The following is a 25660-nucleotide window of genomic DNA, read 5'->3' on the forward strand; positions in this document are numbered from 1 at the left end:
AAAATAATACTGAACAAATATTGAAGGAGCGTCTAGATCTTATCAATTTATGATATCGAAAAAAGCAAATATTATCAGAGAGACATATATATATATACAGATATGTATATATGTCTCTGATATTATATTATCTATTTTTTCATACCAAAAGTAATTCTTGATAGATGTACTATACAGTAGTACAGTATATAAAAAATCGGGTATCAAAATAGTGAATAAACAGTAAAACGGCGCCTTTTATTCCATTCAAAATGCTATTTGACCGACCTAATATATTCTTTCATTCATACTTCGTTAATAAATGGTTTTAATCAAATAAAAAAAAACTGAAGAAATAAAAACCATACAGCTAACTATCTAATACACATATATCAGAAATAGACACGTTCATCGAAACAATTTTGAAATGCCTTCGATAGAGTTCAACAGTAGTTCCGGAACCGTAGGATTCTATCACCGGCCTAATTCCGTGAATTAGTGCTGACTACAAATTTCAATATGGAGGAAAATGGTAATGATTTTATTACAACTCGGCTTTTTTGTAGTACGCAAAATAAGGTATTGTAATGTTTATATTTAAACGGTTAACGAATCATTGCTTAAATTATACATTCATTCTCTACTCGGGCCATCTTCTGAAATAATCGTTTCTAGTAAACAGCTAAAAAAATAACCGATGCTGATCGCGACAAAGAGCCGTCTGTCAAGTAATTTTTCCGAAACTCCCCCTTTCATAAAGTTCCAATTCAGTTTAAACAAATAGCCCTAGGTTTGACTGTTACCCATGTGCTACCAGGAAGTCATAAATGAAATGGAACGTATACAAGTTATATTGACAGAATAGTGAAAGATATGCCTAGATGTGTTTCAATGGGAACCTATCCATAATCTTCCCTGCAGTTTGATGAAACGGTGCCAAATTTACAATTGGTTGCGGAAACAAGGGATATGTTATATTTATACATAAATCTTTGCGTGTATACACAGCAACACGAAATGAAGTGACCTGTCGTGTCACATGTACGATAACATTTTTGTGTACTTAGTTATTTTTTATTGTTAGCATTAGTTATAGCAAATTTACTGCTCTGATTTTGTACACCAATTTTTTTTTTGAAAAATATTGTATTCTTGAAAAGATTGAGCTATTAGGAAAATTCTGTAGCAGAACTGGACGGGACTGAATGCCGGTGGCCAGGTAGTTCATATGGTCAAAGCACTTGCATCCTTCTTTCATTAGCTTATAGGATATCCTGGGTTTTTCAGCACTTGTCTGGTCCGGCTGTTGCATTTTTCTCGAGCTCTCTTGTTGCAATTCTAAACAATAACTCTAATTCTTTGTTATGTTACAAATTACAATCTAAATCTACCATAAGCAGGCAAACAATGACAAAAACTTGCTTTAAATATAACACGACAAGACGTTGTTTCCTAGAGTGAAGTGCTAAGAAAAGTTATACAGTATAGTAATTGTTCTATTGTTTACTTAAGCTTGTAGTTCAAGTATTAAATACAGGTGAAGCTAGAGTTCAACTTCAAATGTATGGCAGCTGAACTGCTTGTTTTTCAAGAAACTGAATGGCAACATAATATCACTTCCTTGCCACTGCTTGGCACAATAAATGTGTATGATTCATGAGGAAATATTTCATGAAAAGAACCTTGTAATTTGTATTCTTTGGTGTGGAATATGAATAATGTTGCTTTGAAAAGTATTTAGTGTACATATACATTACATGTTAGCATTTCTAGACAACTCTTTTTTTTTTACTTGAATACATGTATAATAGTGTTTATTTAAACTAAGATCTAGTGAAGATATTTTTATTTCATAGGTATTACAACATCTATGTACCACTATCTGTTGGAAAAATGAAATTTAAATAATACTGGAGGGATTGAATGATTTTGTTATTTCATTTTGTAGATAAAAATATGTCATGATGATAAAAGCTGCCTTACACCTGTGGGAAGGTCATGACCAAGTGATGGTTTGGATGCCTCATGTGATTGCATGCTAGCTGGTGATGGTGGACCGTGTCGCTCAGAGTGCCTCCTCCCGTATCCCCGTGCCAGTCAGGGCCACAGGCCACACATTGGCTAATAATAAGGTCAAACAGTTGACCAAAGAACAGCCCAAGCACATATTTCAGGAAAATGGACTGGTGGACACACATTCCAAGATTGAAGAGAACAGCTCCAAAGACAACAACGCCAAGAAAGACAAAGGTTTTGAAACTTTTGTTATGACTGGTGACATGATAATTCGGACCACACAGAAAACCAGAGATAAGGTCAACAGAAGCACATCTGACAGTACAGACACCAGCGACACAGGTGATCTGAGCGACATAGGGATACACACCAATGCTGTTTTTATAGAGGAGAAAGGTGTTCAAGAGTATACAGAGGGCACCAGTCTCACTAAAGACAATCAAAGGTCTGCCGAATCTGGGTTTGAGGATCAGGATTCGGGAACATTAGAAAGAGATAGGAGTCAAGCCACAGAACCCAACAGTGTATCAGACTTGTCTTTGATAAGCTCTGAGGACTTAGCAGAAATGACGAGGTCACAGTCTTCAGCTGCAAGTACATCAGTTTCGTCTGTATCAACGCCTTCTGATATAAAGTCTGACATATCTGAACAAACAGTGCTACAGTGTATTGTGGGGAAAAATGAGCATTCTTCTGAGCAACTTATTTCCCCAGAAACAGAAGCTATCCGAGATAGTGATACCTATAGTTCTTGTGAAAATGTGAGGGATTATAATGAATCAGAAAAAGACACTGATTATTCGAAAATGGTGACCAGTAAAAGTGCCGAAAAGTTTGTGCAAACAAAGGGTGGTGGTCATCAGAGTGTACGTCCCAGTAAAAGTCAAGAGCTCCAATCTGAATTTTCTCTAGTGACCATAGATATAGAGGAAGATAATAAGGCATATTCCTTGGATCAAATACCACAACATGGCACAACCAATTCAACAGCTTCCCTGGAAGGAATTGGTGAAGGAGACGTCCTGTTAACCTCCAGAAGTCTTGATAGTTCTCCAGAACACAAGGCAGATAAGTGCCATGACAAAGAATTCATACCAGGATTTATAACGTTGGTGGACGAGGCACACATGAAGAAAGCCAAAACCAAAGAGGACAGTGAAATGTTTGGTGATGGTGCTGCAAACAATAATTGCCTAGAGGGCTCACAAAATAATGACAATGTTGAGCGAGATAATGAAAAACCTCAAAGATATTCGCTAGACCCATCCCTTGATCCTAATCTCTTAGAATATCAACCGCTTGCTAAGGGTGTTGATCGACCATCAGCTCAGCGGCTTGCCAAACGACTATATAACTTGGATGGATTCAAAAAATCAGATGTGTCAAGGCATCTTAGTAAGAAGTAAGTATAATATATACCTGTAGATTACTTACAGGTAGTGATTATGATCATCATTGTAAATGCACTTACATAGGGCAGACTACTAGTACAGCAGCAACAGCTGTATTTGATAATACCTTGTAAGGAAAAATTTATTGTTAAACAGCTTTTTCTTATGAGGGTTGTACATGTTTCTATATCGTTATTACATTAAATGTACAAATTATGTAGTCAGTTTAATATTTCATTGCACTCACTTAATGACAATTTAGATATGGTGTGGATTCCTTGATTTATGAAGAGTTATTTCTTCTTTTCAGAAATGATTTTGGTGCATTAGTATCGGAGGAGTACCTCAAGTTTTTCAGTTTTGATAAGGATACACTTGATTTGGCTCTGAGAAAGTTCCTGCTACAGTTTTCTCTGATAGGGGAGACACAAGAAAGGGAACGGGTGCTAGCTCACTTCTCCAAGCGATACATAGAAAGCAATCAAGGCATTTATAATTCTGAAGGTAATTCAACCATTTGGAATGTTATTCATTGTTGTTATTTAATATACTGATACCTACATATACACGTTACACAGTAACTATGGACAAACTTATTTATTCATGATTGTGTATGTGGTCTGTTTGGTATTGTTTATTGTATCTTATTTGTTATCTTTATGTTTTACAGATGCTTGTCATACACTTACTTGTGCTATTATGTTACTGAACACAGACCTCCACGGTCAGGTAAGACATTCTAAACCGGGTGACTCTTGCTTTAGTAAGCCAATATACATACTTTATAGACTAGTGATTGATTTCTATCCTGTTACAAACATGTTGGATAACACAGTAGACTCATCTAATACAAAAGGCCAATGGTGGTTCATTACTAGGATTCTAATGGTTAGCCAGATATTATCCTATCTCATGTACAGCATTGTTTTTAAAACTTAATTGTGTATATTGAAAATGATTCATTAGGGCCACTTGGTCACAGAACTCTACTTTTTGACATAATCAATTCAAACAGTACATATAATGAGCTTAAGATGCAGTTTCCACTATAATCAAATTTATCTATTGCTCATGGCACTCCAGTCTTTGGCAACTTGTACCACCTCATGAACATACCTGCAATTCGTTGACAATATCCGAATGAAATAAACAATGTACATGTTTTGCCCATTTTCAGTGCATTAGTCCCCTGGGTTTAGTCACTTTATACCCAATAAAATACGGTAAGGAATATTGAAGAAGCTTGCTGTGAAGATGTTTCATGTATCTGAGATACTAGAGTACTAATTGTCTGATATTTCTTTGCTATTTCCAAATTTGGCCTTAGTTTATGGATATGTTGTCAATTTTGACCTAAACTCTCCACCTTTGAGTAGAATACAATACTGTATACCTATATACAGTCGACTTGACATCTTGTTTTGTATTACAGAGTATTGGTAGGAAGATGACATGTGCAGAGTTTATAGAAAATCTAGCAGAGCTCAACGATGGTGACAACTTTCCGAAAGAACTTCTCAAAGTTATCTACCAAAATATCAAGGCTGAACCCATTGAGTGGGCAGCGTAAGTAAACTGTATTATCCCGATCCTGTGACCAGTAAAAGGGAGCAGTTAATTGAATAATGTAAATGTTTCTTTACTGTAACAAATATCCAACAAACATTGGTGCTGTTTCTAATGTACAATACCCGACTGAAATTATAACAAAGCATTGATGCTATTGATGTTGTTTCTGTTGTACGTTACACTACAGAAATTATAACCTAGCATTTATGTTTCAGTTTGTTACCTGTGTGCCTGCAATAATTCAGAAACTAGTTGATGCCTGTACTCATAAGACTTGCTCTGAAGCAAACTTAATTCTTACATGAGAACATGGAAACCACACAGTTACACAGATATCTATACACGGATATATATAATAGGTTCAGTTAGATCTTCACCGAGAGTTATGTTGTCTATTACAGTGATGATGACCATGAAGAGGACCACAGTCAGACAGAGGATCGCTCAGCTGTATCGTTAACAAACATGTCAACACCAACCTTAAGTTTTAATCCTTTCCTTGATGTAAGTCTTCTGTTATAAAATAAATCATCACTTCATATCTAAGGATTTTTATAGGACTAGGTTTTTCACTATACAGATTTACAGATAGAATCGTAAAAGAAAAAAAATATATAAATAATTTTCTTTTTTATTTAGAGGTGTCTTGTGTGATATCTGTAATATAATGCTGGTTAAAACCAGGTCTTGTGAAATATCATCATTACTCCAGTATAAAATGTATCTTCTGATTTGAAATTGTGTAAATTTACAAGGTACCTGACCCAGACAAAGCCACTGAATACAAAAACGGCTATGTGATGAGAAAGTGTTGCATGGAAGCAGATAGGAGAAGAAGTAAGTTTTGTACTTGATATAGATAAAAACATTTGTTTATACAAAATGAAAGATAAAAGTGATATGTCTATTATTTTGTGTCAGAAAATTTCAAGATATTTAATTATAAATACTTTGTCAGGCAGTATTCTTATAAGGAATTACCTGTTTATTTAATAATGATAAAAGTTACTGGGTAGTCCAAACTGGTGTGTGAATGATATTGCTGAACATTTGTACATTTTCTATGTATCACATACAGTGTATAATCTGAGTTTGGTTGTTTTCAGCGCCACTGGGAAAGAGAGGATGGAAGATGTACTATGTCTCTCTTCGTGATTTGATATTCTACCTCTACAAGGACCAACATGGGATGAAGAAAGGGCAGCTCATACAGGGCTCCAACAATGCCATACGCATCCACCACTGCCTTGCCTCCAAGGCTAATGACTACACAAAGAAACAGCATGTCTTCAGACTGAACACTGCAGATGGGGCAGAATATCTGTTTCAAACAAGGTAACTTTGGTTAAGAATTGGGAACAACATTTGTGGTGTGGTGTGGTGTGGTGTTTATTAGTAATTGAATAAATTCTAAATCAAAGTCGGCATGCTATCAACAATCCAGTAAACAAATAAGGATAGGTTGATCACTGCATTGGGGTAAATAAGTGAAAATGTTCATAATGTAGAAAGATAAGTTTTGTTTTAATAGTAAACTTAAGTCTACATTGCAGTGGGTTATTTGAAAATGCTGTGGAATTGGTACCTTGGTAGCTAAAGACATAACCATATACTCTAACATGGAATAATTTGGTAGTTAAAGACATAATCATATACTCTAACATGGAATAATTTGGTAGTTAAAGACATAATCATATACTCTAACATGGAATAATTTGGTAGCTAAAGACATAATCATATACTCTAACATGGAATAATTTGGTAGTTAAAGACATAATCATATACTCTAGCATGGAATAATTTGGTAGTTAAAGACACATGTACTCTAACATGGAGTAACTTGGTAGTTCAGTAGTTAAAGACATATTATGTACTCTAAAATGGATTAAGATTTAGTATTAAAGTAAAACTTTAATGCTGCAGTTTACAAATGATATAAAAACAGTAGATCATATTATGTGAATCCTTCTGACTCTAGTGACAGTCGTGAGCTCCAGGAATGGATCGACACCATCAATTTTGTGTCAGCCAGCCTTTCGTCCCCACAACTGCCAGGTGCTGTGGGCTCACAAAAGAAGTTCCAGCGACCATTGTTACCGGCAACCTACACCAAATTCAATCTTGTATGTAGATAGATAAAATATTCATAAATGCCGTTAGTTAGAATTTGCCAGAATATTCCATTTTTTTTTTTTTTTCTTTTACTAAAACTTCACTTGGAAATCATGAAATCTTGATACATTGAATTTTTGAAAAATATTGTAATATATTGAATGTAAGAAATTTCAATAGTGTCAGTTTTCTTTTTGAAAAGAATGTAATATTTTGAGTGTAAGTAATGATGTCAAATATATTTTTGAAAAGATTATAATAATTTGAATGTATTAGAAATTGTGTCAATTCTATTTTTGGAAAGATTGTAATATTTTGAATGTAATAAATGATATAAATCTATATGTCTGTATCAATAAGCATAGTTCTCTTAATAAGATTGTTGTCATTCTTCATTTAATAATGATGGTAGTTTGGTGACATTTGTGATGTAAATATAAATTGTAATTGGTTATTTGTGTAGCATGACCAACTACAGCGCCACGAAGTCATGTGTAACCAGGTAGAGAATGATCTCCAGGATCATCGCCAGTTTCCTCCGGAAAAGGGTGCCAAGTCCCGCCTTATACAAGACTATTTGGAGAAAGAAAGCTTCCTGGAGAGTGAGGTGACTGATCACTAATTCTCACAATTATTGCTATCATTATTTCTTAGGAAATACTGAATGGGTCTTTTACAAATGCCATGTAGATCTCTCCTGCTTCTTAATTGTGCTAGTTCAGTCAAGGAGATGAATGCATGGTGGCCTTCTTGGATTTTGACTACTGGAATTTTTCTTGCGATATCGTGGAAAGTGCAGGGGTTAGGTTCCTGTTTTTCTTTAGTTGTATATTATGTTCAGTTGTGGTTGTAAATCGGTTTTAAACTGCTATAAAGTTTTTTAGGCCATCTGATACGGAAGGGATACTTGGTACTGAGTATGTATACTACAATAGTACAGTGGTCTTTTAGAGTCAGATGACTGTTAAGGCCCATCAGCCTCTTATCATTGTTCATAAATTTTGTATCTAGGGTACACTTGGTCATTAGTTATGTATGTTTCATTACAAAACTGATCAGGAAAAAGTCCAGTAGTTAACTGTCCATTTGATCAGACTATACATGATAGTACACCAGCTCCAGTCCACACATTCACATGACTGTTTTATATCTTTAGTTGAAGCGGTTTTTCACACAATCACATGACTGTGTTTTATATCTTTAGTTGAAGCGGTTTTTCACACATTCACATGACTGTGTTTTATATCTTTAGTTGAAGCGGTTTTTCACACAATCACATGACTGTGTTTTATATCTTTAGTTGAAGCGGTTTTTCACACAATCACATGACTGTGTTTTATATCTTTAGTTGAAGCGGTTTTTCACACATTCACATGACTGTTTTATATCTTTAGTTGAGGCGGTTTTTCACACAATCACATGACTGTGTTTTATATCTTTAGTTGAAGCGGTTTTTCACACAATCACATGACTGTGTTTTATATCTTTAGTTGAAGCGATTTTTCACACATTCACATGACTGTTTTATACCTTTAGTTGAAGCGGTTTTTCACACATTCACATGACTGTGTTTTATATCTTTAGTTGAAGCGGTACAAGACGTACACATACCTACTCCAGTCCCGTATGACTGCCTACCCAGAGCTGGAGCCTTCCCTTGTCGAGACTGTCATTGGGGAGGATGAGGAAAATGGACAGTCAGATGAAGTCAAAGTCCATCAGAAACGGCCAGTGCAGCGATCCCTGTCTGATAGGTACAGTTACCGTGCCGCTATCTATCAAAATCAACATGTAGAGTATGACATTATCTGAGTGAGAGTTTGTACAGTGAGGAAAGTGCAATAATTAATCATCATTGTGAATATAGAAAGAAACTGATTGATGATCATTGTTGAGAGAAACTGAAATCCTAAGTGCTATGTTGTGTGAGGAAGGTTTTATACGAATGAAATTCTTTTTGATATCGCTACAGAATATAACATGTATACTAATGGCGCTGGTACATGTTGGGTTATACTGGTACTTCACTAACTATATATATTATTTAGATTAGTTCTCCAGTACTACTACATTGATCACATTGCATGCTGATTTACTGGTAGAAAACACTGCATGTTAATAAAGCTAGAACATCCACATACGCTAGCTGGGCAGTCACATAAAACTCACGTAAACAATGTGTAAACAGTCCACCTGCCAAACTCCAACCAGATTAGATTATGTGTTACTAATTTTATATGATAAGAATGGTTGACTATATTTATTTACTAAACATGTATACTTTATGGATTTATAACCAAACAAAGCATTACTAAAATATTTCCCACAGTTTATGGACTTTAGATATTAAAGGTCCATGTTGTTAGATTGTGTTATCAGATAAATTTATGTAATCACAATCAGAAATCTAATGAATGCATGTAAATTATGTGTACAGGTTGATGCAGTCATTTATGATTTGGATTTTTTTTTCTGACCAATTAGCCATTTCATCTACTTTGTTCAATTTCATCTCCTTTTAAAAACATTGATTGAACGTAAGAGTTCAGAAACCCAAATCTGCTATCATTTTCAATAAATATTATATAAGGTAGGGTAGTAGCTGCTAACAGAGTGAAGATGTATACAATAATACCCTTAAGAGTCCTAGATCTACAGTGCTACTGATGGCATTGCATGGCAAAATCATTACATACATTTATTACATTTGAAATTAAACAAAATGTCTTACAAATTATGTACAATGTCATGCTAACCTGATTTTCTTTGGAGATCATTGGTTTGACCCTCGTTTCCCAGATTGAGTTTACACTGTGTTGCAGCTTCTGTCATCTTTCCAATTTATCATTTGATAGTCTTCTGATCTAGTACAGTGTATTTTTGACTAGCTTTTAACTGTCAGATATGTGGGTCATTATTGGGTCTTCATATTGAACATATTTTTGCATAAAAAGGAGGAGGGGTTGATTTTTGGATTACGATGGAAGATCTCTGGTTTCAAGGCCTTGATGTGGTTTGATTTATGGTGTAGTCCCCTGGGGCAGAGGGTTAGTGCCCACTACTTAAGATGTCAGGTGAAAATCTTTAAAGTTCTAGTCGTTAAGCAGGGCTGAATGGATTTTAAGTTCATTTGATATGAAGGATTCCTTGAAAAAGATTTTTGAAAATTTGTTAAAGGAAGGTTGTTGATCTTCGGAACATGAGGGATGGTGCCCAATAGAGGAAATGGGTATGCTTATGCCTTCTGTGCAAGTAATTAAAGGGATTACAATGTAATAGAGTATTGAGGATCCTGGGAGCAAGGAGGTGCAATATTGCATGGCAGAGGTGTATTATCAAAAAAGGGAAAATAAGGTTATATAGATTTTGGTCATGTTTAGTGAAGGATGCCAGGTGAGTAAATACAAAATATGTCATACATTATTGTGTGGGAAGAATGATTGGATTAACTAGTCGATGTCATTCTATAAATGATAAATCAGAGAGCTTTAACATATTTTTATAGAGTATCCTTTGGTTAAACCAGGGTTGGCTGGGCAGGGTTTTCATGTATATGATAATGGGTAATGCTAGATTTCAGACCTATCATGAGAATAGTGAGGATATCTCAGTCCTACATTCTATGTTCTATTTGATATACATGTATCATGTTAAACATACCAGGTTTAGAAGGACAGGAGAGCTATACAGGCCCAGTGACCTCTTGTTTAAACCCTGAGAGGCTAGTAATCTCCCAATAGTCCAGTGTCATTTCTGTATGAAACTATACATAATATTACTGTAATTTTATAATGGAAACAGAACATCATCTGCGTAAGATATATTTACACCCATCTTCCAATAATGATCATTGTACCAAGTTGATAAGCTTTGATCTGTGAAAACGTTTTGTTTTTTTATGTGATTTTTTACTGCTTTAATTATTTATTATGAAGTTGATAGTACTGGTTTTAATCTAATTTTTCATATACTTTATCTATGATTTTCTTTCTTTGAAAGATATTGTGCCATTATCTTTATCAGGACAATACACAGGGTAGAAACTAATCAGAGATATACACATATATGTATTTATACTTCTAACAGTTTAATCAGATAAACACATTGGTTAGAGGCAGAAATTCTGTTTATAGTACAGAAGATAAAATAAACATGCATAAATGTCTAGTCAGAATTTGTGATGGTTCTCTCATCTCGTTAGTCCTACACATAGTTGTACTTCTGAGATCTTGTCATTCATATACCCTTTGAATGAGTTTGTAACCTGATGGAAATGAAAAAGTTTGAAAGGAATTTGTTAATCAAAGTAGATAGACGAAGAACGTATGGTGGATGCCCCTATATATAAATTTTGTATTTGCCTGGAGACAGGATATGTTGACAGTTGGTACCATATGTACATTGTATTTTGTTTTTTGTATTTGCCAGGAGACAGGATATGTTGACAGTTGGTACCCTTGTCTGAGACTTGGTATGAGAAAGATTTTATTACAAAAACTTTATGCATTGGTGTGAAATCCTCTGCATTTTCAAAAGTTTTTGAAAAATAATCTAGAACAGGTGTGTTTGACTTTGCCAAAACTGCCTTTTGTGCATTTTGTTTCATGAAATGATGGAAATAAGCACATGGAATTAATACTTTCATTTTGTGTATTCACAATATTGCACTCTGAAAAAAACCTATATATGTATATAAACATATCTGCTATGCCATTTGCATACACTTTAATAACAAATGATCCTTACTTATTGATGACACCTATATGCCACTGTGAAATAACTTATCAGTTGTGCTCGGCCAAATCACTGAGAAATGATCTAACATTTGCACTACCATTGCAAAAATATCACAAGAAAGGACCTACCTAATAGTGTTAACAACTTTGGTTACTAACTACATCAGGTCACGGACAACAGGAAAGATTCCCTGTAAATCATAAACTTTGAATGACTCGTGGCATTACCAATAATAACTTTTGCCGTTTTGATTTTTAAGTTGTCAATGTTAACTGTGTTCACATACATTATCAAATGTTGCCTGTGCCAGTATGCTCACCATTGATTTGTGATTATATTAATTAGTTATAGACACTATTTAGCTGTACGAAGATGGCATTGTTGATATTACGTGCATGGCTTAACTATTTCATTTACCTGTAGGTTTGAGCATGTTTTAGCTCTGAATTGCATTGTACTGTAGCGATCTGAAGTTCATACCAAGCTTATTCTGATAGTATATCTCATTACAACTAAGAGTTGCTACATTATAAATGGCTTACCTACCAAAAAGGCATGTCTAGCATCAACATTTCTGGCATGTCTAGGATCATGATAGACTGGGAAGAAGTAAAACCAAGTTTGTGGAAGTGAATGGCATTGGCCCAATAAGATCAAAGAGGTCAAATGTGATAAATTTTGGAACAACTTCCTCTGAATTACCAATCATTTCAGACAGCAAGCATTCAACAGTATTGATATTGGCTAGAAATGTGTTATGATATAACCATTGTCAAATAATCAGAAGGCCAAGGATGTGTTGACAATTGATTAAATGTCTATTTTAATATTCAAAAGTTTTTGACAGCTGATCTTTGTTCAGTTATATCACTTGCACTCTTGTTGGCATGAATGGAAGTGTGCAGAAGGAATGAAACCAGAGAACCCAACTTGATCAGGAAATTGGCTCCATAGCATTTCATATAAGGGAATCATGTTGTCTGAAATTACATAGTGTGTTATACACTGCCAACTCTATACAACTTCTTAAAACACTTTGGAAGTGTGATTTGATTTGTAGGATGTAGATGTTTTAAAAGTTTAAGATTAGATTAATTAGATTCTTCTTAGACCTTCAGAGATTAATCAGGTATATCTTAATCTTCTGGAATTTGTCCTTGGATTTGTTTCAATTAAATTTTCTGTGTGAATCCTGTTAATTATGTTAAAGCCAGTGTTTGAGCTTTATTGACACTGACAGTTTCTGTACTGTACTTTTATATAGCTGGTTCAGGTTATTTGAATATATTTTAACATTCTATATACAATTATGTTCCAGATTGTTAGTCTTGTGTCTATACAGACATGTATTTTGTCAAGAAAATGTATATGGAGTGATTTTAGAACTTCCAAGTAATTTATAATGTATAAAATATCTGTTTAGGTCTCCTTCATAGACCCTCTATATAAAAGCAGTCCTGGTACACTTATATATAAACAGTCCTGGCACCCTTAATCATCTGTCTAGATCTCCTTCATGGACATAAATATTCAAACAGTCCCTGTATCCATCCCCTATTCAATCGCAACATAATGCCGAGATATTTATGGTTTATTATTTGCCTGAAAGTATTAAATAATCAGAATACATTGCTAAATCTGTCTTGAAGGCATTTAAAATTGAAGCCTTGTTTTGTTGGTACATGTGTACCAATAGTAATCTCTGGTTTTGTAGGTAGTATAAAATTTCTCCGTCAGGCGTCTAATTCTTAACATCCTGTTACATGTGTGACAGTATAGTTTTATTAACACTATACATGTACAATCTTTTTAAAATAAGAAATAAATCTGCTTTCATGATAACAGATAGAGATAACTTATACAAATATCACACAACAATAGGATTGTGTCATCAAATGTCACCCACTCAATGTGATTGTGTCACCAACTTTGTCATGGATAGCCTCATGCTGAAGTCCTCTGGTGGAGATTTCTATCCACATCCTAGTGCAGGAGTGATACATTCTCTTGTCCACGCTGAAACGAAGTGTCCTATATACGTCAGCAACTGATTCTCTTCATTTCAAATTTTTATGAGACACTTAAGTCTACGTATGTGATTGAAACTGACATAAGGATGCATGTTTAGATTAGTGGACTTAACAAAATTTACATCGGTACTATCATTACCCCTACTATACTGGAGGTACATAGTGAGAAGTGCTGTTATTTGGTAATAGATGGTAAAACTGATAAGTATACCCGAGATATTTATATATTATTGCCGACTTTTGAGGGCACTATGGCCTGACAGTGTTATAAAGGGATGGCATAGTACCCGAGCTAGAGGTAAGGGTACTATTCCATCTCGAAGAAGGCCATCATTTGTTTAGTACATCACACTTACATTTTACTTGGCTAATTCCAATATCCAACAAAATATTTCACCACCAGGTGCCTGTAAGGGTCAGCCATATTCGTCGTCTGCGTTCGCAGCAGTTACAGTGACGTCACAATAGATTCATGTTCTATCTTGCGCCAAATTTGATAGTGCCCGGAGGAGTGGGCAATATCACCTCATAGTACATGTATTCATGCGATTTGCTAATGACTTATATGTCAGGCCTAAGTCTACTGTACTTGATGTTGACCTTTATGTCAAGCATAAGTATGGATGACTTGATATTATTGCACATATCATAGATCTTTTGCTACCAGTTCATTAGTTATCTTGGTCAGCATCTCTCTATACATCGCCAATCATTTTTATACCTACCCCATTTGATCAGTTCTTCCGTGGGCTAGTTGCTTAGTGATTGCACCACCTCCATATTAATGCCATTCATTTGTGCCATTCTTCTGTTAAATATTTAGTTACGAGTATTTCTTTTTCACATTGTTTACAGCTAGGGTATCGTAACAGTTTCCACTGAATATGTTGATTACTTTGTATTGTTAAGAGCTAGCCATGGTTTAACTGTTACACCCCAAACATGTTAGTTTACTGCTGACCATGTCATGGATATGAACTGTGTTCATTTGTATTGGTTATTGTTGCCTGCGTTGTCACGGATACATTTACCTTTCTGCTTTGTTGGTTGTTGTCAGCATACAACCTGCATTCATTTGTTTTGGCTGTTGTTACATGTATTTATGTATACAATCTGCATTCATTTGTTTTGGCTGTTGTCATAGATACTACATTCAATCATTGTATTGGTTGTTGCCATGGTTACAACCTGCAATTGTTGGTGACCATGTTGTCATGGATACAACCTGCATTCATTTGTGTAGGCTGTTGTCAGCCAAGTTGTCATAGATACAACCTGCACTCATTTGTGTAGGCTGTTGTCATCAGTGTCTGGTACACGGACCAACAACCATATCGGTGACATAACCTATTTAATTACTGTGTTGGCTTGTTTGTTGTATGGAACTTCAGGTCATTAGATGTTGCTTGTATTAGCCTAGCTTTGTATGCTTTTATAAAATATATGTTTATCCCTAGTCATAAATCTAATCATAATGAAATGGTGAATATTTAACACAGTATGTGTATGAGTAGACATATATCTATTGCAGTATGCTTCATATTTTAATTGCTCAATTCGTTGTTTCATTTATGACATAATGAATCTCTGTTTTTGTATTCTTGTCTTTTGTGTTAGGATGGTAGTTTGTGTGTGGCGTTACGTTCGATCTTATCTTTTGCACGTTATTGTGGTAAATTGCTGTATAACTGATTTATCTCATGAAAAAGGGAGCACAGGGTGTCTTTGTTTTCATCACAAGAGGGGTATATTTGCAATTATAGAATGATTGACCTATATATTAGTGTAAACAAGTAAGAGGGATACACCAGGAGGAAAGAGACAAATATATAAATACCATCAATGCATGCTTATGAATCCTGTATTTAAATCATTCACTTGATATGAATCCTATTTAAACAGCTGTTACGTGGATATAGAGGCAAGTGTATATACTGTACAATATTTGCTAGTAAATATATCTATACAATTACAGCATAGCAATCTGTATCCGAACATTCAACTCAGGCATATATTAGAACATGTCAATATTAGCCGAGATGAACTTGACAATATTAATATACCCCCTCCCTGTTTTGCATATTGAGTCATTCACTCCCTTCTTCCGAGTAATTTCAGATGAAAAAACAGGTATTGAAGAGAATAACATGGAATACTTGATTGTACTCTCCATGTTCTGTAATATGGCATGGCCTCACTATCAGGCAACATGTTCATCATTGTATAAGGGTAACCGTTGGACATACATTACCTGTCTTTATGGGCAGTAATTGATGGTACCTCTCTTTGTGGACAGTAGTTGATGGATAGACATTTCAGTTCTCCGGGCCTGGTCAGGGTATATATAGACAATTACATGTGTTTGTTTTGGTGTTCTGGGAGTATTCCCTTGGTTACCTATACATTAATGCCTAACCTTCATGTCTACACAAGTGTTCTCCTTAAGACTTCAGTAACGTTAGGTAACCTGGTGACCAAGCTGTTACTTGTGGGTGTTGTCCTGATCAGATGTTCCTAACACACACACTTCTGTACCCAATCTTACACTGGAAGATATATATGTGTTTATCCACAAATATGTTCCCATTCACTAATAAGCCCTTTCTTAAATTTTACAGAGTTGTTAATTTTAAAACGGTACCAAAATGTGGTTCACAAGTAAGCCCTGGCCTTCCCGAAATTTAAATACAGTAATAATGAGATCTTAATATTATTTCAGAAAGGTGCTGCAGATATTGTTCCTGTATGTCGTATATCTAGTTTTCATCTTGTACTAAGTTATAAATTAGGTTTTCCCATCTTATCTCAGTTTGTTAGTTCATTATGATCTTTTCAATAACCTATGTCCTATATATATGTATATATATTTATCATACACATGTAGAAATGAAATTTTGTAGAAATCTCTGGTAAAGGTTGTTGACATATGAATGTGACATGTTCCTAATAAATGGCCTGTTTTTAGGTCTCATATTGAGAATTGGGACCATGAAGACTTAAGATCTAAAACACTTGTATGAATTCCCATGAAGTTCTATAATTCTGTGTATATAAGACAAAGGAGGGCTCTGATCTATTGTTTCCATTGTCTTTGTATCATTATATACAACAGTTATATTCTGATCACCAAATTAATCTACACAGGGAGATTTATTAGTATAAACCTTATACCTCTGTTATAATTTTCTTTTCAAAACAATTTTGAAATATGATATTTCTGGTATTATGCATGTAAGAGAACTATATTTTAATCTTATCTATATTCTGCAGTTGATAATGAAGAATCTTCCACACATTGTATACATGTATAAGTCACTTCCATTCTACATGTATTTTAATTCAGAAAGTCTCATCACTCATGGATTAGCTGAAAAAGGTTAAGCAACCTAGAGCACTTTTGGAAAAGTCCAAAGTGATGAAGTAATACAGCAATTGGTACTCACAAGGTTGCTTAACTTCTATTAAGTTAAATTCTGTTTAAAAAATTGACTCAAAATCTATATGTACTGTAAAATTTCAGTTTTAGTTGTTTTAGAGACATGTTTTATTTTTAATTAATAGACCTGGTTTTGTACAAAGAGAATAACTTCCATAATATATTAGATATGATCTAAAATGATTTTCATTATTTATGAATCTTTTTGATTTGACAAATTCTTTACAATTATTATTGATGGATAGTAAAATCTGGTTGAAATGAAATTGTTTTTTTTTCATTAATTATAATTTGATAATCAGTGTATGAGAATAAATAAACATTATTCGTTTGGGGTGATGATGAAGCAGTGATGCACCTCTTTAAAGTGATGTCATTACAACCAGGTTTTATTGTTTTTTTCATGTCATGTATATGTTTTAGAAGTGATTTGTTTTATTGGAAACTATGGGTTTTACTATTGCATTGGCCGGCTTCGTGTGTTCAGGAGTGGTTTCCATGCTTTCTAGAATACAAAATGAAGGTCTCAATCACATGTTGGTTTGTCCTGTTACTGTTAGTATATTAGTCTTATATGAAGGGCGTTTGTCAGACAATCTGTAAAATGTATTTGCAATACTATATTAAATAAACATCATATATATATACAAACTCCTACTAGCTACCAAGTATTGGACCCCTCAGTTTGTACTTGGACTGGTCTTTATGTATAGGGTAATGACCCAGCTCTGGACCATCAGTCTCCTCCTCACCTCTCTTTAGTGTTGTTCCTCTTCTAGTCTCTTACTTTTGAGGAGTGGTCTTGGCAAGCAGACTAATACCTAAATCTTCGACAATAGAGTTATCAGCTACCTTTACTGGCTAACACTAACCTGATATTATTTACAAGGAAATGAAAGGTACACGGGGAAATGATCTGGAGTCACGAAACTCTTCCTTCTTGGGTAGATGTAGTGTACCCTGTGTAGAAATATAAACAGGGACTAAGGCATATACTGCTGTATAAAAGACTGACTGATGTTTAGATTAGGTGATTAGAAAACTGTCGAGTAGTGTTTAGAAATACCATATTTCTCACTTTCAAGGATTTTGGAATTCTTCTGTCAACAGGCATTTGGTAATAGAATAGGCTATAAGTTATCATTAGTCCCACTGAATTGATACAAGTGGTATAAATACAATGATGGGGATCTTTACCTTAAGGAGCTGATGTGATGGAGTTGGGTCATGTTCGTATGTTTGTGTTACTCTTTCATATCTCCTAGAGGTATGGAGTGTTTATGAGTTTTATATACCGATCTCCCCATGATGTCCAGCCCTGATCATGTGACTGTCTGTAGTACTGCTCATACATTTATTCCACCTGAAGTGTGAATGAATAAATACCAGATAAAAATACATGCCTTTTGTTGTTTGTTGACATCATAATAATCCACATGGTCAAATCCTTAATAAAAACAAAAACAGCAAAGTTTGATGATAGCACCAAAACATGTCCATTTTGTTGCTTTGTAAGCTTGTGTTAGTGTTGCTTTGTGTAGAGGGTTGAATGTGGAGGATAGAAAAGCAAGGTATCACTGTGTCATCTACAGAGGATTGCAGATTGATGGTACAGCGACTACAACACCAAGGGACAAGTGGCTAATACAGCTAGAGTATAACGGAATGACGATTACAGCGCAGAGGAAAAGTGGCAGGAACATCACTATGGACGCCAGTTTTATGCATCTGATCATTTCATCTTATATAAAGAATTATTTTGATGTAGATTTAAGAAAAAAAGAAACATGTTCATATCCATGTCCCAGCCATATGATGACATCAGTGTATCCATACAATAGCCTGTAGCAGCCTTACATCCACCTACCATTATATCCTTACAAAGCCTGTAACGTTAGACTTCCTGTTCCTACTTCACCTGTCCGGCTTTATATTGTATAAGCGACTTTCAGATATGCAACTGGCTTAACAGATTTGTTGTGTTCAGTGTAAAATCTCTCTGAAGAGAACACTCAATATTATAGAGTAATAATGAAAGAGTATATGTTGGTAAATTGTTACAACCAAACCAGTATTTCAATCTAAATATCATAGTGCACAGTATTAATAAGGAGCTGTAGATTAAAATCAGGTGTTGTCACAACAAACACTATCAGTATTATCTGCATAAAATTACATAATCAGTTGTCAGTAAAAATTCCAGTTGTCAAAAGACAACCACATGTGAAGTGGAAAACATTTGCTTTTTACTTTTTCTTCTTCCTTCAATGGTTGCTGAGAATATTTAGTACATACATTCAGATAGTGTTAGAATGAATGTGTATATCCCAATATTGGAGGACCAAAGCTTTCGGTAAGACAGGATTTGCTGATCTGTGAACTTGTTGCACATAGCAACAGTAGCTGTATATGGAAAGCAAACTAATTGGTGATGGACAGGTGCTTCTTATCTGTAATCTTGGTATTGCCACTAACAAACGTTAACATTTACAGTTTGTAATAAAGGCATCACACATTGCTTTATAACTCGGTAATGGTTTCCCTGTATTCTGGTACAATTACAACAGGTGATTTATAGACCGGCTCAAATCAGAACCTGTGTTATGACAAAAAATCAATTTACTTTCTTGAAAAATTGGGCAATAATAAACATTGTAAATTATGCAGTTGAGAAACCAGTCCCCTGGAGGGGAGGACCTTCTGGAGGGTATCACACAAGTCATGCATTATTTCCAACTTATAAAGGATACCCTGAGCAAATAGATATGCGGTATTAAACTGGAATAAGGATGTGTGTCAGTTTATCTGTTGATGTCCATTGTGTGTCTGTGTACTTTCAGAACAAATACTCTTATCAGTACCTCTAAGCATTTGTGTGTTTGTGGTCCCCACAATTTTGTTAGATGCCACCTTTCTTATCCATTTATTTCATTCTTAAGTAGTCCTACATTTACTCTCTGATAATCAATACCCAAATGTACGTAGTTGCAGTTTCTTTGATTACATATATTTCTTTTCAGTTATGCAGAGCCTTCCTACTTCCATTATATAAAAGTTCTCCGATATGCTTCTTACCTTCTTACCAAATGTTTATCAAACTTGATTTACATTATGAGTAACTTTTAGTAGATTTAGTTGAGAAAATTTGATTTATTTTCAATTTCAACTAGTTCATAGAGTTTTCTGATGATTTTTATTTGAATGTAGAGGTAAACTTAAAAGCTTATCACTATCATTACTATCATAACTAATCTTTTATCACAATACATCTTCAATTAGATTAGAGCCATTGTCTGCTTATCAATACTGATAGTACCAAAAGCAGTCACCAGACTGACTTCACAACAACCTCAGGTCCTGATCATACCGGGTAGGTATGCATCATCGAGATGGTTAAGAGTAGGAAGCATTACATCCCACACAAACCTCCTGCACACAGATGCACAGATCAGGGCCATATCAAACTGCCAACACAGAAAATTAACTGTTAGGTACACAAAGGTATTGATCATGCATATCTGATTTTATATTGGCCCAACAGTAAACGAGTTGTCAAGAAATGTTCAAGGTAACAGATAAGCAGATTCCAGCTTCTGAATGGTATACAAGGTTCATAGGAGAGAGTGATCCTAGGAAAGACTTTGATCTGTTTATGGAGGACATGGAACATTGACATCCAATATCATCCAGCTAATGTTGAAAGTTAGCTAGTGGACATGTAGACCCTGATATGGTGAAGTTTGGGTTCACATGTAGGAAATTGTTGAGATATATTTAGAAGACATTTCACCTGAACGAGTATATTAGGTAAGTTGTTGGGATGGATCTGGCCATCAGTTCTGACCTTGCATATGAAAGTCCTAGAGTGTCACAAAAGATATCTGGCCACCTGACCGGAGTTTGGTTCACATAATCCTGCATGGCCACCAATATGGGAACCAAAGGCAGAGAAGGCTACTGGGATATCTCTAGACACTTAAAGATGGAGCCACATAACATTACTCTGACTTGTCTGGGCTACTGAGCTTGGAGAGATTGGGCTAGTATTACCAATATTTACAGAGACCAGATGTCTACTGGCCATCTGTCTCCAGCTTATTCAGAGACTACAAGAGATCTGGTCACTTGTCTCCAGCTTATTGATGGAAGCACCAAGGAATAAGAGTGTCTGTCAGGATCTTGTCTGATCTTAACATGATTCACTATGTGATATGATCGTTTCTAACAAAATGTATTGCTGTATAACTATTCTCATTAGATGCTAACAAAGGACTTGTTGTGTACAGGTAACACTTTTATCCATATTTTTTCTTGGTTTTTATTTCATCACATTTCTGTAATTAGCATGACACTCACTGTTTTCCATCAACTTGATATTCAAAATTCTTATCAGCAATAAAATTCTTTATCTAAATTTGGTTCTATTTCTTCTTAAGTGATTTCAATGCTTCAAAACCTATTTATTATTTTTCAAACATGGTAATGTTGCACTATTTGTTTAGGATTTCCAGCACCCTGTAGATATTGTCTGAAATGATTCTGAAAGCATGTGCGTGATGGTGTGTGACCCCCATGGTGATTTGCCTAACATGTTTTGTATTGGGTCTACTTCTCCATTTCCCATTAAAATAACCTTCAATCAAAATTTGTCTTCATACTCTACCTGCTTGTTAAATATTTTCTATTTATGCTGTGACCTACAGATAAAATTACCAAGAAGCTGTCAATCTAGAAAAATCTTGTACATATGTGCCAGATCTAGTTTTTAAATTTGTATTTCAATAATATCACCAATTTATTCTCAGTCCATGTGTCCTCCTCTTACCAAAATTATCTGTATATTTACCTAATATTGAACTTGACAGGTTCCATGAAGACAGCATTGTTGTAACAGATATCACCTGTTAAAAAAAGCTGATAGCATCATACTTGTTTATTTCATCACAAATTAAAAATGAAGAAGTGATATCATTCATTTAAATTGGTCCCATCAAATGTTTCAGTAAAATAACAATACAGCTTTATACCAACAAGTTAATATTGTTATATCTAATGCTGATAACACCTAATCTGGACTATCACACTGTCAAAATAGAATCTATGTAATAATGAGTTGATATCATTTTTTGTTGAACATAGTTTTATTACAGGACAAAATTTTGTTTACCTAGCCTAAATGGTCACATGAACTTGTGTTATGGCGAGGCATTGGCCGTCTGTCTATTTTCAGTTTGTCCTAACTGCCTCCATCCCACGAGTCATTAAAATTTAAATGGTTAAGATCCCTTTAGAATATAAACATTTGATTGGTATAAAGTGGGTATTACCAACTACGTACAATTCTCAACTTGGACTTTTGAAGAATAATTGATCCTTGGAATCTTTGAATGAATTAATCTCTTAAAGAGCCTATTCCTTTCAAATAACTAATTTACTACACATTTTTGAGATGTGAATGAACAAGTGAAGGATGATAAAAATGGAATGATTATATATATATAAGTGAAAATATTTGTAATAATTAATGCATTATTTATAATATGTTTGTCGTGATAACGTATGTGTCCAAGTGAGCAATCCAAGCCCTCTTGTTATCAAAGACAAAAATGCATGCCATGGGGATATTTGGTGCCTTCATATGCATCATGATTAATCACCTCTTAACAAATTCTAATATTTTTATTTTACAGTCACTTAATTTTGTAGCTTTAGCATGTTCACTTATGTATTAATTTCAAAGTAATTAGGGTAAAGAATATCAAAAAGAAACTTATTTCAAACAAGAATTACAATTTGTGTAGCAAACCAATATCTTACTGGTTTCATAAATGTTTTGCTTTGTACAGAAACTTGTTTTACCAATACTTTAAGTCAGGTTGAAGGCAACTTTGACCTATTTATGTCTATATTCCACCAATACTGTGTGTAAGGTCACCAACCTATCACAATACCACTGTATCTGACTTTGATATTTCCACAGGGAGAGTGACCAGGAACAAAGCAATGACCACAACAGCTATATCAATCCAGAGTCGGCCATCACTCACCTCTGATTAGAGCAACCTTGGATCGGAGACTGCCTTAGGGGCGAGCAACCTTGGATCGGAGACTGCCTTAGGGGCGAAACTAGGATGGTCAACCTTGGATCGGAGACTGCCTTAGGGGCGAGACTAGGATGGTCAACCTTGGATCGGAGACTGCCTTAGGGGCGAGACTAGGATGGTCAACCTTGGATCGGAGACTGCCTTAGGGGCGAGACTAGGATGGTCAACCTTGGATCGGAGACTGCCTTAGGGGCGAGACTAGGATGGTCAACCTTTTTTGTATTACCTCTCATGGTCATTTATCACTATGCAACACATCATCATGTCATATCCAATCCTGGAAACAGAACTCGTCTGCCTTTGGCCTGGGAGTGATGCTGATTTTGGAATAATTTCGTCATCAATGACTTGATGTTATATGACTTTATATGCTGTACACAAAAATCGTTGTTATTAATTCATATACATTGTATAACACTTTATTGACTTGAATTTGTATAAAAAGCATACTTTAAAATACATCTATGGATTATCAAGCATGGCGATGACTAAACCCTTAGGGATCAGAAGTTCCAGTGAAGTTGGCAGTGCGTCTCATTAAATGTTTGCAGACACTTGATTGTTAGTATTAATATAGTATTATGTATAAATATATATACATGTACCGTGTAAGTGATATTTTTATGAGTGCAATTTTAAGTATCTAATACATGTATTATGATTGCTGCTAAGATGTGTAAATATATGCATGGATTATAATACAGTTCAGAAACCATAATTATAAAATTAATTTTCTAGTTCTAGATCAAGATTTTGGATTATTTATTACATGCTATGATAAAGCCATTTAAAATTTGTAATAATTGATACCTGTTCTTCCTCTTACTGATCTCCTGTGGTGTAGACGTGTGTAGCTGGCTAGGATACTCCCATTATTTAGCAAGCATGGGCTGCTGTGCAATAGATAGCCTTGTTATTGTTTAATGTTGCTTGTTGCATGTGTAATCAGAATTTTTATGTAAATACTTTTTGTACATAGCTACTTTTGCAGAATTTTGTTTATTGTATTTAACAACTATTAAAAGTTGTGTGTACATTATTGAAGAGCATACCTTTGTTATAAATTATAATACAATTTGTGACTTTTTGGGTTAACATTGAAATCTCATCACTTGTTAACTCAAGAAATATATTTTACCAAAAATTTTTAACTTCATACCAACAAAACACATTTAAGACAATTATCCTCAAAATTGAACATGCTTAGTTAACTTTTTTACTCCAGAGCTGCCCAGGAGCAAAGTGATTGATTATTGTAAAGTGTTTTAGGTTAGCTAGTAACAGAATATCATAACCTTAATAAATCATTGTGTACAAATGGCTTTCCTATGATGAAAATATATAACTTAGGCAATGTTTTTAATTTTTCTAACCAAATGTCTTCATGATTACAGAAATTCACAAAGTATTTAACTATTCTTTAATAATAAAATGAATTTTTACCACACACAGTCTTCATTTTCTGTACAACTTCACTAATATTTTAAGTTAAACAAAGAGATTGTATATTTAGTGGTTGTTCATCTCCAACAACAACATCCATTGGTGCATAGTTTTCTTTTGTTAACAAGATGGTTTAAAATTAATCTGGAAAATTCAATGCATTTGACACGTAATCAAGAATAACAATCCTGTGCCACAATACCAGATTTTCTTTAGTAAGTTGTAGGAAGAAACATTTCTGAATAGTCATTCTGGGTCAAACCTTCAGTTCTGAAACATTAAAAGTGGTCAAGAGGATTTTCCTCCATGTTATAATGTATCTTAATATTTTTTGCACGACGATGCATTGGTATGGTATACCTGAATGATACTATTCCTCACATCGACATCCGTGTTTGATCAATCCAATTGAACTTTCATTACTGTGCAAAAAAGGTAATCTGGACACAGATCAGTCCAATGGAACAAAATTTAGCAAGCAGAATCCCAAACTTTTCTGATATCGTTAAAAGACCTTTACATCCAGGCAGTCCCACCATATATATCTTGTCAGTAATTTAACTGAATTTGATTTTACTGGGTCCAAGGGAGTTTGATTGAAAACTAATCCATTTGTAGTAGGAAACATTGATATTCGACCTGAAAAGATATCAGGAGCAGGCAGTACAAAACTACTGTGTGAAGTTTTAGTTTGATCATGCAGTCCACTACAGCTTTTAGTATTGTCTCAAAATGGTTACAATATCCTCTTCTATCTTTGATCAGGATAATATCCATATATGTATGTATTGTACAGGGGTATGCATCATGTTGTGAAGAATATATCGTTACATCCCTAAAAGC

The 25660-nt window shown here is 34.6% G+C and overlaps 1 protein-coding gene across 5 annotated transcripts; it reads left to right on the top strand.

The window, feature by feature from the left end:
- The first annotated feature begins 486 nt into the window (after positions 1 to 486).
- On the top strand, positions 487 to 24821 carry LOC117325405 (PH and SEC7 domain-containing protein 2-like). 5 transcript variants are annotated; one of them, XR_004532253.1, is made up of 13 exons: positions 493 to 558; positions 1928 to 3397; positions 3697 to 3890; positions 4057 to 4115; positions 4819 to 4952; positions 5357 to 5459; positions 5711 to 5792; positions 6062 to 6290; positions 6934 to 7078; positions 7531 to 7674; positions 8652 to 8821; positions 11496 to 11627; positions 23251 to 24821. XR_004532253.1 is itself a non-coding variant. In XM_033881612.1 (13 exons), the coding sequence occupies exons 2-12, from the start codon at positions 2028 to 2030 to the stop codon at positions 11530 to 11532; spliced, it is 2667 nt and encodes an 888-aa protein (XP_033737503.1). In that variant the 5' UTR covers positions 493 to 558; positions 1928 to 2027; the 3' UTR covers positions 11533 to 11538; positions 23251 to 24821. The 5 variants fall into 5 exon arrangements, 4 of the variants coding, with proteins under 4 accessions (XP_033737482.1, XP_033737503.1, XP_033737491.1 ...); XM_033881612.1 differs by having other exon boundaries at positions 11496 to 11538; XM_033881600.1 differs by lacking the exon at positions 11496 to 11627 and having other exon boundaries at positions 23251 to 23329; positions 23539 to 24821.
- The last annotated feature ends 839 nt before the right edge of the window (positions 24822 to 25660 follow it).

This window comes from Pecten maximus, chromosome 1 (genome assembly GCF_902652985.1).
Source record: "Pecten maximus chromosome 1, xPecMax1.1, whole genome shotgun sequence".
NCBI classification, from domain to species: Eukaryota; Metazoa; Mollusca; class Bivalvia; order Pectinida; family Pectinidae; genus Pecten; species Pecten maximus.

Bases quoted from the DNA above. Each gene is read 5' to 3' on its own strand.
- LOC117325405 (XM_033881591.1), top strand. From the start codon at position 2,028: ATGGTGGACCGTGTCGCTCAGAGTGCCTCCTCCCGTATCCCCGTGCCA. The intron at 3,398-3,696 runs GTAAGTATAATA...TCTTCTTTTCAG, and splicing joins TCAAGGCATCTTAGTAAGAA to AAATGATTTTGGTGCATTAG. The intron at 5,793-6,061 runs GTAAGTTTTGTA...GGTTGTTTTCAG, and splicing joins GGAAGCAGATAGGAGAAGAA to CGCCACTGGGAAAGAGAGGA.